At 36.5% G+C, this 14,647-nt stretch overlaps 1 protein-coding gene across 2 annotated transcripts in view; it reads left to right on the top strand.

The window, feature by feature from the left end:
* The window catches only part of LOC123539629 (serine/arginine repetitive matrix protein 1-like), a 50,590-nt gene that overhangs the window by 24,419 nt on the left and 11,524 nt on the right, over positions 1-14,647 (top strand). For both annotated transcript variants that reach the window (XM_053526482.1, XM_053526483.1), the window contains exons 6-11: positions 3,986-4,110; positions 4,988-5,123; positions 6,997-7,077; positions 8,834-8,943; positions 10,505-10,703; positions 13,455-13,499. In XM_053526482.1, coding sequence (XP_053382457.1) covers positions 3,986-4,110; positions 4,988-5,123; positions 6,997-7,077; positions 8,834-8,943; positions 10,505-10,703; positions 13,455-13,499 — 696 coding nt within the window. The remainder of the gene's footprint in view (positions 1-3,985; positions 4,111-4,987; positions 5,124-6,996; positions 7,078-8,833; positions 8,944-10,504; positions 10,704-13,454; positions 13,500-14,647) is intronic.

Raw genomic sequence — 14,647 nt, 5'->3', positions numbered from 1 at the left:
CTGGTCGCCCACTTGTCTTGGTCACCCGGGGTGACACCAGGGTCAAAATTGACCCCGCCCCAGGGGTCACTTGATTTTACATAGGAAAATCTTTAAAAATCTTCTCAAAAACCAGAAGCCCTAGAGCTTAGATATTTGACTTGTAGCATTGCCTAGTGGACCTCTACTAAAGTTATTCAAATCATGACCCCGGGGTCAAAATTGACCCCGCCCCATGGGTCACTTGATTTTACATAGGAAAATCTTCAAAATTTTTCTAAAAATAAACCAGAAGGCCTAGAGCTTAGATATTTCACATGTAGCATTACCTAGTAGACCTCTACAAAATTTTTCAAATCATGACCCCAGGGTCAAACTTGACCCTGCCCCAGGGGTCACTTGATTTTACATAGGAAAATCTTCAAAAATTTTCTAAAAATAAACCAGAAGGCCTAGAACTTAGATATTTAACATGTAGCATTGCCTAGTGACCTCTACAAAATTTGTTCAAATCATGACCCCCGGGGTCAAAATTGACCCCGCCTCAGGGGTCACTTGATTTTACATAGGAAAATCTTCAAAATTTTTCTAAAAATAAACCAGAAGGCCTAGATCTTAGGTATTTGACATGTAGCATTGCCTAATAGACTTCTACAAAATTTGTTCAAATCATGACCCCCAGGGTCAAAATGACCCCGCCCCATGGGGTTACTTCATTGTACATAGAAAAATCTTCAAAATTTTCTAAAAATAAACCAGAAGGCCTAGAGCTTAGATATTTGACATGTAGCATTGCCTAGTGGACCTCTACTAAAGTTATTCAAATCATGACCCCGGGGTCAAAATTGACCCCGCCCCAGGGGTCACTTGATTTTACATAGAAAAATCTTCAAAATTTTTCTAAAAATAAACCAGAAGGCCTAGAGCTTAGATATTTCACATGTAGCATTACCTAGTAGACCTCTACAAAATTTTTCAAATCATGACCCCAGGGTCAAAATTGACCCTGCCCAAGGGGTCACTTGATTTTACTTAGGAAAATCATTAAAAATTTTCTTAAAATAAACCAGAAGGCCTAGAGCTTAGATATTTCATATGTAGCATTGCCTAGTGGACCTCTTCAAAATTTGTTCAAATCATGACCCCTGGGTCAAAATTGACCCCGCTCCAGGGGTCATTTGATTTTACATAGAAAAATCTTCAAAAAATTTCTAAAAATAAACCAGAAGGCCTAGAACTTAGATATTGACATGTAGCATTGCCTAGTAGACTTCTACAAAATTTGTTCAAATCTTGACCCCACGCCCCATGGGTACTTGATTGTACATAGAAAAATCTTCAAATTTTCTAAAAATAACCAGAAGCCTAGAGCTTAGATATTTGACATGTAGCATTGCCTAGTGGACCTCTACAAAATTGGTTCAAATCTTGACCCCCCCAGGGTCAAATTGACCCAGCCCCAGAGGTTACTTGATTGTACATAGGGAAATCTTCATAAATTGCTAAAAATAAACCAGAAGGCCTAGATCTTAGATATTGATATGTAACATATTCCTAGTAGACTTCTACAAACTTTGTTCAAATCATGACCCCCGGGTAAAATTGGCCCCGCCCCAGGGGTTACTTGATTGTACATTGGAAAATCTTCAAATTTTCAAAAATAAACCAGAAGGCCTAGAGCTTAGATATTGACATGTAGCATTGCCTAGTGGACCTCTACAAAATTGGTTCAAATCTTGACCCCCCCCCAGGGTCAAATTGACCCAGCCCCAGGGGTTTACTTGATTGTACATAGGGAAATCTTTATAAATTTGCTAAAAATAAACCAGAAGGCCTAGATCTTAGATATTTGATATGTTACATTTCCTAGTAGACTTCTACAAACTTTGTTCAAATCATGTAAAATTGGCCCCGCCCAGGGTTGAACTTGATTGTACATCGGAAAATCTCCAAAAAATTTCTAAAAATCATCAGTTTGACATTAGAAACATGTAGCTCATATTACTCTGGTGAGCGATCCAGGGTCATTATGACCCTCTTGTTTTTTCATTTTTAATTTTCCATCAATATTATAATCAACATGTGAAATTTTGTTTCCTCTCCAGTTCCCCCGCACCCCCACACCCTTAAAAAATAAATATATATACATATATATATTTCCATTTCTTTTTTTTTTTTTTTTTTTTTTTTTTTTTTTAAATGTTCAAACCTTCAACATGTTAAGTTGTGACTGCACAAGCCTTGCCCTCAGTCATGTTCACGATATCTTACCACTGTTCTCATAAGGACATCTGTTTTTTTAAGTTCAAATGTACATGTTAAACAAAAACACCTGGTGCCAAACCACTCAAAGACAATATTTCGTTCCAGTTAAACTTCAAGCTCATATTTCAATTAACTGCATTTAATTTTAAAAGCTAAGCTTTTTACAGTAAGCATATCCCATTCAAAATAAATTCTTTAGTCAGGATCAAAGTATCATACATTTATTATGTACTCTTTAATTAAACATTTGTTTTCTGTTAAATTGATTTTGACTAATGAAATTATTTGCTTCTAATTAATATCCTTAACTTTTTATGCGCCCGTTTGAAAAACGGGACGTATTATGGGAACGCCCCTGGCGGGCGGGCGGGATGGCAGGTGGGCAGGCGGCGTCCACAGACTTTGTCCAGAGCATATCTTCTACATGCATGAAGGGATTTTGATGAAACTTGGCACAGTTGTTCACCATCATGAGACGGAGTGTCATGCGCAAAAACCAGGTCCCTAGGTCTAAGGTCAAGGTCACACTTAGAGGTCAAAGGTCAAATTCAAGAATGACTTTGTCCGGAGCATATCTTCTTCATGCATGGAGGGATTTTGATGAAAGTTGGCACAATTGTTCATCATCATGAGACGGAGTGTCATGCGCAAGAACCAGGTCCCTAGGTCTAAGGTCAAGGTCACACTTAGAGGTCAAAGGATACAAGAAAGAAAACTTTGTCCGGAGCATATCTTCTTCATGCATTGAGGGATTTTGTTATTACTTGGCACAAATGTTCACCACCACAAGGCGGAGTGTCATGCGCAAGAACCAGGTCCCTAGGTCTAAGGTCAAGGTCACACTTAGAGGTCAAAGGATACAAGAATAAAAACCTTGTCCGGAGCATTTCTTCTTCATGCATAGAGGGATTTTGATATAACTTTGCACAAATGTTCACCACTATGAGGCGGAGTGTCATGCGCAAGAACCAGTCCCTAGGTCAAAGGTCAAGGTCACACTTAGAGGCCAAAGGTCAGATACAAGAATGACTTTGTCCGAAGCCTTTCTTCTTCATGCATGGAGGGATTTTGATGTAACTTGGCACAATTATACACCATCATGAGACAAAGTGTCATGCGCAGTTCCCTTCTTTAGAATTACTTCCCTTTGTTGTTACTATAAATAGCTTATATTGTAACTTTTTCATTACTAGTCGTAGGGAAAAATCGAGACCACTTTTCTGTAGTACAACATGCATGCTACCTCCATTTATGAGGTGTATTTTGACCAATCTCTACCTGGTGAAGATTTTTGTGTGGACTTACAATTTTCTTTTTTTTTTTTTTTTTAAAGATTATTTTCCCTTAGTTGTTACTATAAATAACTTATATTGTAACTTTTTTATAATTGACCGTAGGGAAAAAACAAGACCACTTTTCTGTGGTACAACATGGATGTTACTTTCAAATTTTAGGTGTATTTTAAGGTATCTCTACCTGGTAAGGAGTTTTTTTGTGGACTTAGAAAAACAAATGACTTACAATGATTACTAAACAACCACAAAATTAAAATTCCATTTGCAAATACAGGTGCTAGAGTAAAGAAATTTGCTGTGACGGGCGTATATTGTGACATTCTGGCACTCTTGTTGCCGGATATATTTTTTTGCCATTCCTCACCACAAACCCTTTCGGCGGGGGATACCAATTCATCGAATTTGCTTGTTTACATGACCATTAAGGATTTGGTTTTATTCTTCAGAAATGTTTTTTGCCCAGTTCCGAGGTCCGTTCGGTGGTTTTCCGTTTTTCTGTGAGGAGAGTGACGATGATGATGACTACTACATGTATTATGATTCCAGCGATGATTGTTACTGTGGCAACTGCGTAAGTTACAAAGGATGTTTGTTTGTTTTACTGTAAGATCGAAATATATTTCACTGACAGAATGTCAAATGCAACCTGCCCGCTTAGCTCGGTAAGGAGAGTGCTGATTTGTGGATCGTGTGGTCATGAGTTCTACCCTCTGGCGAGTATATGTTCTCCATGGCGATTTGATAAAAGACATTGTGTATGTAATAATTTATCCTCCCGTCTGATTCATGTGGGGAAGTTGGCAGTTACTTGTGGAGAACAGGTTTGTACTGGGATAGAATCCAGGAACACTGGTTAGGTTAACTGCCCGCTATTACATAACTGAAATACTGTTGAAAAATGGCGGTAAACCCAAGACAAACGAACGATTAGTGAAATTGTAAAATCTGGTTTTCTTATGTTAAATATATTTCGATCTTACATCTAAAACAATCTGATTTCATTTTGATTCCAAAGCTGTGATATGCATTTAAAACTCTGTATCTCAAATTTGCTTATCTCAAAATTCTCGAAGAAATTTTGAAGTGCATGTCTGAAAAGCGTACACGAAGTGTCATTTGAAAGTCAGCTTCCGATTATCTTGAAGAAAAGTGCTCAGTTGCTTGCAATTCGAGATACCGAGTTTCAGCTGTATTTGATCCCTATTGCTGGTTGACCTAAAAATTTGCCATTTTGTAAATTTTTGAGAAGAAAAAATTACTTGCTTTATTTTTTACCTACAGATAATTCTGATATTTCTGGTGGAAATCTTTATTAAAGAGTCTTAAATTCTTAAAAAAAAAAAAAACTCAAAATAAAATACACTGAAAAAAAGTCAAATTTTCAGTATCATGAATACAAAATGTATCGGTGTCATACTTGAAAACTTGTTTGGGGACTGTGTTTGCAGGACACTAAAGGTGCACACGGTAAAGGCAGAAGATCATACCAGAACACATATCCAAAGACGTCATCAACTCCACAGAATTTCCCACCACCTAGTAAAAAACAGTTGAGGAAGAGGGAGAAACGTCAGAGACAGAAAGGTTAGTCCTCAATAATTCTTATTAATTAGTTTAACAAGAAATATTGCACATGTTTATGTTTAGTATAGTTATGATTTATTTTACAATTTATTTAATTTTTTGCCTCCTTTCTGTAGGGGCCAAGTGGATAAGGTGTTTGACTAAGGCTTCAAATTTACTGACGAAATGAACATTTTTAGCTGCACTAATTGGAGAATAGGGGTTGGGGCTATACTACTCCCCCCGGCGTTGGTGTCGGCGTGACCCGTCTTGGTTAAAGTTTTTCGGCAACCTTTGTTTTTCTGTCATATCTTTGTTATTATTGCTTATATCTTACTGTAACTTCACATAAACATTGTCCAGTATACAAACAATGTATGTGTAGGGGCAGAGCCCATTATACCCAAGGTCAAGGTCACCAAGGTATTATACTTAGGTTATTTTTAAGGTTAAAGTTTTTTGGCAACCTTTGTTTTTCTGTCATAATTATCTTTGTTACTATTGCTTATATCTTACTGTAACTTTACATAAACATTGTCCAGCATGCAAACAAAATATGTATAGGGACTGGGCCCATTATACCCAAGGTCAAGGTCACCAAGGTCTTACACTTAGGTTAGTTTTAAGGTTGAAGTTTTTCGGCAACCTTTGTTTTTCTGTCATATCTTTGTTACTTTTGCTTATATCATACTGTAAGTTCACATAAATATTGTCCAGCATACAAACAAAATATGTGCAGGGGCTGGGCTCATTATACCCAAGGTCAAGGTCACCAAGGAGTTATACTTTGAATTATTTTCATGTTAAATTGTTTTGAAAGCTTTGTTTATAAACATACCTCTGGTACTTTTAAAGATAATGATTTGAAATTAGAAGAATTTGTTATTATGGCCCTGAAGGGAGGCAACTGTCCGTCCGTTCGTTCGTTCTTTAGTTAGTTATTTCGTTAGTCACAACGTTAACTTTTTGCATGAAGGCACTTTTCTCGCGAACCACTGCACCTAGGACCTTCAAACTTCACATGCTGATAGTACTTATTGCAAGGTCACCAGGTCAAAGGTCAAGGTGCTGCGGGGACATTTTTCACCATTAGTGACATCTGTTGTTTATAATCATCTGCATGTGTGGCTACATACCCCATTACTCGTAATTGTGTTTTTGACAGAATTATGCCCCTTTTGTACTTAAACTTTTTTTGCAATCTTCGCTTTCTGGATATTACTTTAATGCAATATAAGATAAAGACTTGAAACTTAAAATGTATCATTATCATCATCATCTGCATGTGTGGTAACAATCCCCATAACTCTGATTTGTATTTTTGACCGAGTTATGCCCCTTTTATACTGAAGTTTTTGACAAACTTCGTTTTCTGGACATAACTTTGGTACTATATAAGATAATGACTTGAAACTCAAAATATATCTTTATCATCATCGTCTGCATGTGTTGTAACAATCTTAATAACTCAAATTTGTGTAATTGATGGAATTATGCCCCTTGGTGTATCTTCTTTTTAAAGTAGAGGTCTCTTATTCAGACATATATTCATTTTACTGTCAAATCCCCGACTAGTGGAGCGCGCTGTCTTACAGACAGCTCTTGTTTAGTTTCTTGATTAATTAACTTACAGTTGGTATCAAAATGAAAGATGTTAAATCTACTATTAAATATACGTGTGATATCAAAACCTTGAGCTTCTTGAAAAATATATTTATACAAGGATTACTGTATTTGCTGTAAGTGTTTGGAAACCCTTGAAATTTGTAGAAGTATTTGTTAAAGGTGCTTTAACAAAGTGCAGTTTTTTTAAACTGAGAAGATTTCATTTTTGCCTAAAATCTGTGTGAACTTTGGTAAGACTTTGCTACTTTTGTCACCATCTGTTTTTCAGAGAGAGCAAAAGAACGAAAAGACCAAGACAAGAAAGAGAAAAAAGCAACAAGAAATTTGTACACAGATGACGTAAATCCAGGTGAGTACAATATAAATTGTACAGATTGCTTACACAAGAAGTTAGAATGAATTTTTACACAAATCATGTAAATCCAGGTTAATGCACTAGAGGAGCTTGTGCACAGATGGTGTAAATCCAGGTGAGAACAAGAGGAATTTGTGCACAAAAGACAATAATTCAGTTGAGTACCAGAGGAATATGTGCACAGAGGACATTAATCCAGGTGAATTCAAGGGGAATTTGTGCACAGAAGATGTTAATTCAGGTGAGTAAGAGAGAAATTTGTGTTCAGGAGATGTTAATCCAGGTGAGTACAAGAGGAATTTGTGCACAGAGGACATTAATCCAGTTTAGTACAAGAAGAATTTGTGCACAGAAGATTTTAATCCAAGTGAGTGTAAATGCAAGAGGAATTTGTACACAGGAGACGTTTATCCAGCTGAGTACAAGAGGAATTTGTGCACAGAAGATGTTAAATCAGGAAAATGTAAGTGCAAGAGGAATTTGCATGCATGAGAAGTTTATCCAGGTGAGTACAAGAGAAATTTGTGCACAGAAGATGTTAATTTAGGAGAATGCAAGTGCAAGAGGAATTTGTACACACAAGAAGTTTATCCAGGTGAGTACAAGAGGAATTTGTGCACAGATGTTAATCCAGGTGAGTGTAAGTGCAAGAGGAATTTGTACACAGGAGATGTTTATCCAGGTGAGTACAAGAGGAATTTGTGCACAGAAGATGTTAATTCAGAAAAATGTAAGTGCAAGAGGAATTTGTACACATGAGAAGTTTATCCAGGTGAATACAAGAGGAATTTGTGCACAGAAGATGTTGATTTAGGAGAATGCAAGTGCAAGAGGAATTTGTAAACACAAGAAGTTTATCCAGGTGAGTACAAGAGGAATTTGTGCACAGATGTTAATCCAGGTGAGTGTAAGTGCAAGAGGAATTTGTACACAGGAGATGTTTATCCAGGTGAGTACAAGAGGAATTTGTGCACAGAAGATGTTAATTCAGAAAAATGTAAGTGCAAGAGGAATTTGTACACATGAGAAGTTTATCCAGGTGAATACAAGAGGAATTTGTGCACAGAAGATGTTGATTTAGGAGAATGCAAGTGCAAGAGGAATTTGTAAACACAAGAAGTTTATCCAGGTGAGTACAAGAGGAATTTGTGCACAGAAGATGTTAATTCAGATAAATGTAAATGCAAGAGGAATTTGTACACAGGAGAAGTTTATCCAGGTGAGTACAAGAGGAATTTGTGCACAGAAGATGTTGATTTATGTAAATGTAAGTGCAAGAGGAATTTGTTCACAGGAGACATAAATCCAGGTGAATACAAAGGAATTTCACACACAAGACATTAATTCAGGTGATTACAAGAGGAATTTGTGAACAGAATGCATTAGTCAAAGTAAGTACAGGAGGAAATAGTGAACAGAAGATGTTAATTCAATTGAGTGCAAGAGGAATTTGTGCACAGATAATATTTATCTAGGCAAGTACAAAAGGAACTTGTACATGTATGGTAGGTAATGTAAAATGATGTAAATCCAGGCGAGTACATTAGTAATCTGTTCACAGATGTTGTAAATCTGGGTTAGTATATTATGAATGATGTAAATCCATTTTTGTACAACAGGATTTGTTTAATGGGCTAAAATCTTTAAAAAACCTATATCAAATGAAATAAATTGAATGCAATTTTGAAAAAAAAAAATGTCCTGACAGAATGAAAATGCTGCCAGGAATAACAAGTATTTTAAATTTCAGAGCCGAAGCAAAAAGACAGTAAGAAACAAACTACTCCTGAAGATAACTCAAGCTCAAAATCCGAGGACAAATCTGACACAGGAATTTCTCGGCCAGACACTCCAGTACTGGTGAGTGATCATGTAATAAAGTCTTAGTCTGGTTAGATACATCCTTTACTCTGGCCTCAAGACCATCAGTGTAGACGTTGTGAGCTAAACTCGATAAACTCTTTGAAAACCACCTTGGTAATCTAGAGGTGGAGAGCCCACTTCGAGTGTGAGAGGTTGTGGATTCCATCCCTGGCCGTTCCATACCAAATACATGAAAAATGGTTCTAGTAGCTTCCTCGCTTGGCGCTCGGCATTAAAAAGATAGTACTAGGACTGGTCAGCCCGATGTCCGTATAATGTGACTGGGTGGGGTATCATTTGGCGTGTCTATGGTGTGATAGTCCAGTGAGGCAGCACTATTAAGCTGCGCATTGTGCTCACTGCTACAAGTAGACGCCGTCGTTTATATGACTGAAAAATTGTCGAAAAAGATGTTAAACTCAAACAAACCAGGGGTCACACTGGGAATTTTTTTCTCTGAGCCACTGCTTTTTCCGAAATGATAAAATTATGAGGCCATCAACTGCAAAGCGCATAGCATTGATGTTCGGGTAGGTTTAACCAAAGTACTTATACCACACAAAAAAATTATTTTATGTATTTGTTAAATTTTTTACCTTTTAGAAAGCTTTTTAGAAATATCAATTTTTGTTAACTTTTAAAATTATCATTTTAAATTTATAAACATTTACCTGATAAAAAAGAATTATTGCAAATTGGCTCACTCCTTTCAAAAACAGCTGTTATACACAGATTTTGTCTACACAGAATATCGATTTTTCACACCTTTTGGTTTGTAAACAAGAAAAATGCAAAATTCGTAGTTTTGCAGACGGACATAGCTTCAGGCCATTTTCGGCAATTAGAAATTTTCGGAGCCACATTTATTTTTTGTTGCAAATGGCTCAGTGGGGCGATTGACAGCGTGACCCCTACACACACAAATTCATGAAAAATTGATATTATCTTTTTGTGTGATTGTTGGGTTGGGCCATTTTGATCTGTTTGATAAATCCAGGAATGATAAGAAAAAATGATCTTTTCGCCCTAATTTACATTTTGAAAATAATATGTTTGTATTGGGGGGGGGGGGGGGGTTAAATGTGTGTGCTACCTTTCCTTGGAGCTATACTAGTGCTGAAACAGGCAGCTGTATGCTATATATTACCTCTGTGATATTGGGAAAAAAGTTGATTTCTGTTATGAGGTGGCTGAGTGGGGATTTAATGTCAGCCTGAAATGAAAGAGACAGTTACGACATGTGTTGGGTCAGTGTATATCATACCATTTAAAACAGAAGACAATAGGCTTTTAAGTCATTTTCTTCCGGAATCTAACTTATTTGAAATACTACTACTTCTGTCTCTGTGTTCCCCCCCCCCCCCCCCCGTTTTAGTGATTACAGTTTTCCCCTTCTAATGAGACCCACCGCCTTTCCACCATACTGAAAAAAATTACAGCCTGGAACTTTAACTATTTCACAGTTACTCATTCATGAAAACAAAAATGATGCATAAAATGCCTAATCTGTTGGACAGGTTCTAAAATGTGTTGTCACTTGCCTACGTTGATCTTTCAGAATCAGCAGCCCCAGAGACCAAACAAGAAACAGAAAAAGAAGATGGAGTCAGAACAGAGAAAGAGAGAAAAGGAAATGGAAGAAATAGCTGCAGAACTGAAGAAGAAACAGGAAAGAGAGATGGAAAAACAAAGAGAGAAAGAAAGAATTGCTGCCCAGAAGAAAGAAGAGGAAATAGAAAATGAAATAAATTTTTCTCGTAAGAATTACGTGTTTTATATCCTCTCTCATGTGGTTTACAGGGTTAATTACATGTTTTTCAGTGTCACATTTATTATATATTTGAAAAATACTGAAGTGGAATATATGTGGTAATTCCACAGTGAAAGGTATAAAAAAAAACTTGGTGCAATTCAGTTAAAAAAATGAAATGAAAAGAAAATGTGGTTATTTAACACATGATAGATCAAAAAATGTCTGTCACTTGTGAACGTCTTGGTCTACGTTTTCACTCTTGGCTATACCACTCTGAAACTATTGCATCTTGGGTTGATTCCTTTAAAGATATAATTTCATCTGGCTCTGGAACAAACAAATAAAATATCCTCCATATATCTGAATCAAATTTTATCACACCTCCTTCAAGGAAGAGGGGGGGGGGGGGGGGGGCGGGTGTATATCGTGAAACCATTCAAATTCATGGGCAAAAAAATTTCATGCTTTTGGTCAAAACCGCTGTTAAGTGGAGATATGAATTAATGGATTTCAACTTTTGAACATAAAATGTATGGGAATATTAGTTCTTGGGATTTAATTTCATGGTTTCACTCGACTACAGAAATTTCCCCTCCCACAAATATTGAAGAAAGCAATATATTGTTTTGCTTTTGATGGTTTTCCTACCTACAACTGAGATTTCTTGGTCTGTTGCCATCAGACTTAATAGGATGGATGTGGTCAGTAGAAGCCTTTGTTTTGTGGGGTCAGTATGTCAAAGGTTTTGTCATAGTGAAATCTACTTGGAAACTGTTTAATTACTGTAAAACCCTTGGGTTCTGTCTAAGCTTGCCTGTGGTCAGTAGATGATCCATAGTGTTGGAGACGGTGGTTTACATCAAAGGGTTCGAAACCTCATTTGAGGCGTAGAATTCTTCACTTGAGGAAGCCATCCAGCTGGCTTACGGAAGGTCGGTGGTTCTACCCAGGTGCCCGCTCATGATGAAATTATGTACGGAGGGGCACCTGGGGCCTTCCTCCACCATTAAAGCTGGAAAGTCGCCATATGACCTAAAATTGTGTCGGTGCGACGTTAAACCCAACAAAATAAATAAATAAATAGAAACTTCAAACTGTATCCAATTTGTAGCATTTAGTCTTCAGACTTCATAGGGTGATTACCTGTGTTCAGTAGATCTGTATTGTTTTCAGGACCGGTGTGTCAGTGGTCAAGGTCAAGGTCACAGATATTTGAAACTGAGAATTACTTACCCATTTACTTCAAACACACCATCATTGGGCATATAGTTGACTTGTTCATGAAATAAAGTAATTTTTGTGTTAAATTTGGGATGCAGGAATTCAATGATAGGAGCATAAGACATTAATTGGAAATCACTTGGAATTTGCAGTTCCTTTTGAAATAAACATTGTTTTCATTTGCTGGTTTTTAGCTCGACTATACGAAATATAAGGAGAGATATCCTTCTCGCCCCGGCGTCGGTGTCGGCGTCTTTCCGCGTCCCCACCTTGGTTAAAGTTTTGGTGCACTTTCTCTTTTTTCAACTTATCTCTGTAATTACTTGATAGATTTGATTCAAACTTGAAATACTTATTCCTCATCATCATCCACATCATCTGACATAAGGGCCATAACTCTGGCACCAATATTTCATGAATTATCCCCCCTTTTCACTTAGATTTTCAGGTTAAAGTTTTGATGCACTTTCACTCTATCTCTGTTATAACTGAATGGATTTGATTCAAACTTAAAATAGTTGTTCAACATCATCACCCACATCACATGACACAAGGTGCATAACTCTGGCACCATTTTTCATGAATTATTCCCCCTTTTTACTTAGAATTTCAGGTTAAAGTTTTGGTGCACTTTCACTCTACCTCTGTTATTACTGAATGGATTTGATTCAAACTTAAAATAATTGTTCAGCATCATCACCCACATCATATGACACAAGATGCATAACTCTTGCACAACTTTTCACGAATTATTCCCCTTTTTACTTAGAATTTAAGGTTAAAGTTTTATGCACTTTCACTCTATCTCTGTTATTACTGAATGGATCTGATTCAAACTTAAACAATTGTTCAACATCATTACCCTTATCATATGACGCAAGGTGCATAACTCTGGGACCAATTTTTCATGAATTATTTCCCCTTTTTACTTAGAATTTTAGGATAAAGTTTTGATGCACTTTCACTCTGTCTCTGTTATTACTGAATAGATTTGATTCAAACTTCAAATAGTTGTTCAACATCATCACCCACACCATATGATGCAAGGTGCATAACTCTGGCACTAATTTTTCATTAATTATTCCCCCTTTTTACTTAGAATTTTAGGTTAAAGTTTTGATGCACTTTCACTCTGTCTCTGTTATTACTGAATGGATTTGATTCAAACTTAAAATAGTTGTTCAACATCATCACCCACACTATATGACACAAGCTGCATAACTCTGGCACCAATATTTAATGAATCATGCCCCTTTTTGCTTAGGATATACTTATATAGTGTTTTGATACATTTTATCTTTACCTCTATTATTACTTCAAGTTGATATTTTTGACATAGACTCAGGCTATTGTGCAATATCTTCATCCACAATTGGAGTCATTAAACACTCCAGTGACAGCTCTAGTTTCCTCAGATGTGCCCAGTTTCACTATCCAGCATCGAAATAGTCGAGCGCGCTGTCTCCTGTGACAGCTCTTGTTAAGTAATTGCAAGTAACTGAAAGTTCAACATGAATGTTTGTGATTGTTTCAGATTTCTTTGATAATGGGAAGAAGTCGAGGAAGGCCAGACAAAGAGGTATCAGTTTTCATATTTGATATTTGTCTTTTATACATGTGACCGTCAATCAAAAAATTCTGTTTTGGGCCATTTTCTAGGACCATTTTGACGTGACATTTAGTTCAAATAATTTGCCTGGTTTGATGCTTTGTAGTGACATGCTTACTGATTGTAGCATTGATGAATCATGAATAAATTGTCCATGATGTGATCATGGATGAAACATTTCATCATTTAATAAATTTCGATGTCTCAGCAGTGTCAGAAAATAAGCTAGATTTAATGTTGTGTAACTGTCTGGTAGGCAACACTGCCACTCTGAACTACATATATTTATTTGCATGTTAAAATGGTTTCTTAATAGACAGATTTGTAAAAAATGACAGAGATGGTTATGAAGTAGTTGCTAGAAAATAATATAGAAATAATAAAAATGAGGACATTAATCGAAATGTCCAGTATAAAATTGAACTTGTGTTTTGTTTTAAGTCATGTAGATACAGTTAGGATCATATGGAAGTTTTCTAGCTAAAGTTTATGGAGAAAATGAAATGTGCCCAGAGAGGCAGTATTTCAGGCCTTGAAATGCCATCTGGATAGAACCACTGACCTGTATGCCAGCTGGATAGCTTCCTCACATTGGAAGAGTTCAACACTTTACGGGTGACTCGTACCACAGTTTGACGGATCTGAAATCAGCGACATTAATCTCTAGCGAAATAGCCTTGGAAATATTTCTACATTACTCATTGTTAATTCTAACATGATCCGATTCATTTTCCTATTAAACAAAGAAGGCAGAAAACAGTGAATTATTATACAACAAATCACTGTTCTGACGTCACCATCATTACGTCATGGCGTCAAACGGCATAGCGGCGCGCTGGAAAAGAAACCGATTGAAAATAGGCAAATTTTTAATAAATGTCATCAAGGATGTACTTAAAAATCCTTGGTAACGTGTTAGAAACGAAATAATATATCTCATTTAGTGATTTGCTCTTGAATAAATCATTGTTTGTCGTTCAGATGCATATTATTATATCACTCGGGCTGTGCCCTCGTGATATAATTCCTTCGCATCTGAACTCCAAACAATGATTTATTCAACGACAAATCACTGGATGAGATATATTATTTCTTAAACAATATGCAGTGTTTTTATA

Source organism: Mercenaria mercenaria, chromosome 16 (assembly GCF_021730395.1).
Source record: "Mercenaria mercenaria strain notata chromosome 16, MADL_Memer_1, whole genome shotgun sequence".
Taxonomy (NCBI): Eukaryota; Metazoa; Mollusca; class Bivalvia; order Venerida; family Veneridae; genus Mercenaria; species Mercenaria mercenaria.
Note: the sequence above shows the minus strand (reverse complement) of the source record. Positions and strands in the feature narration are given on the sequence as shown.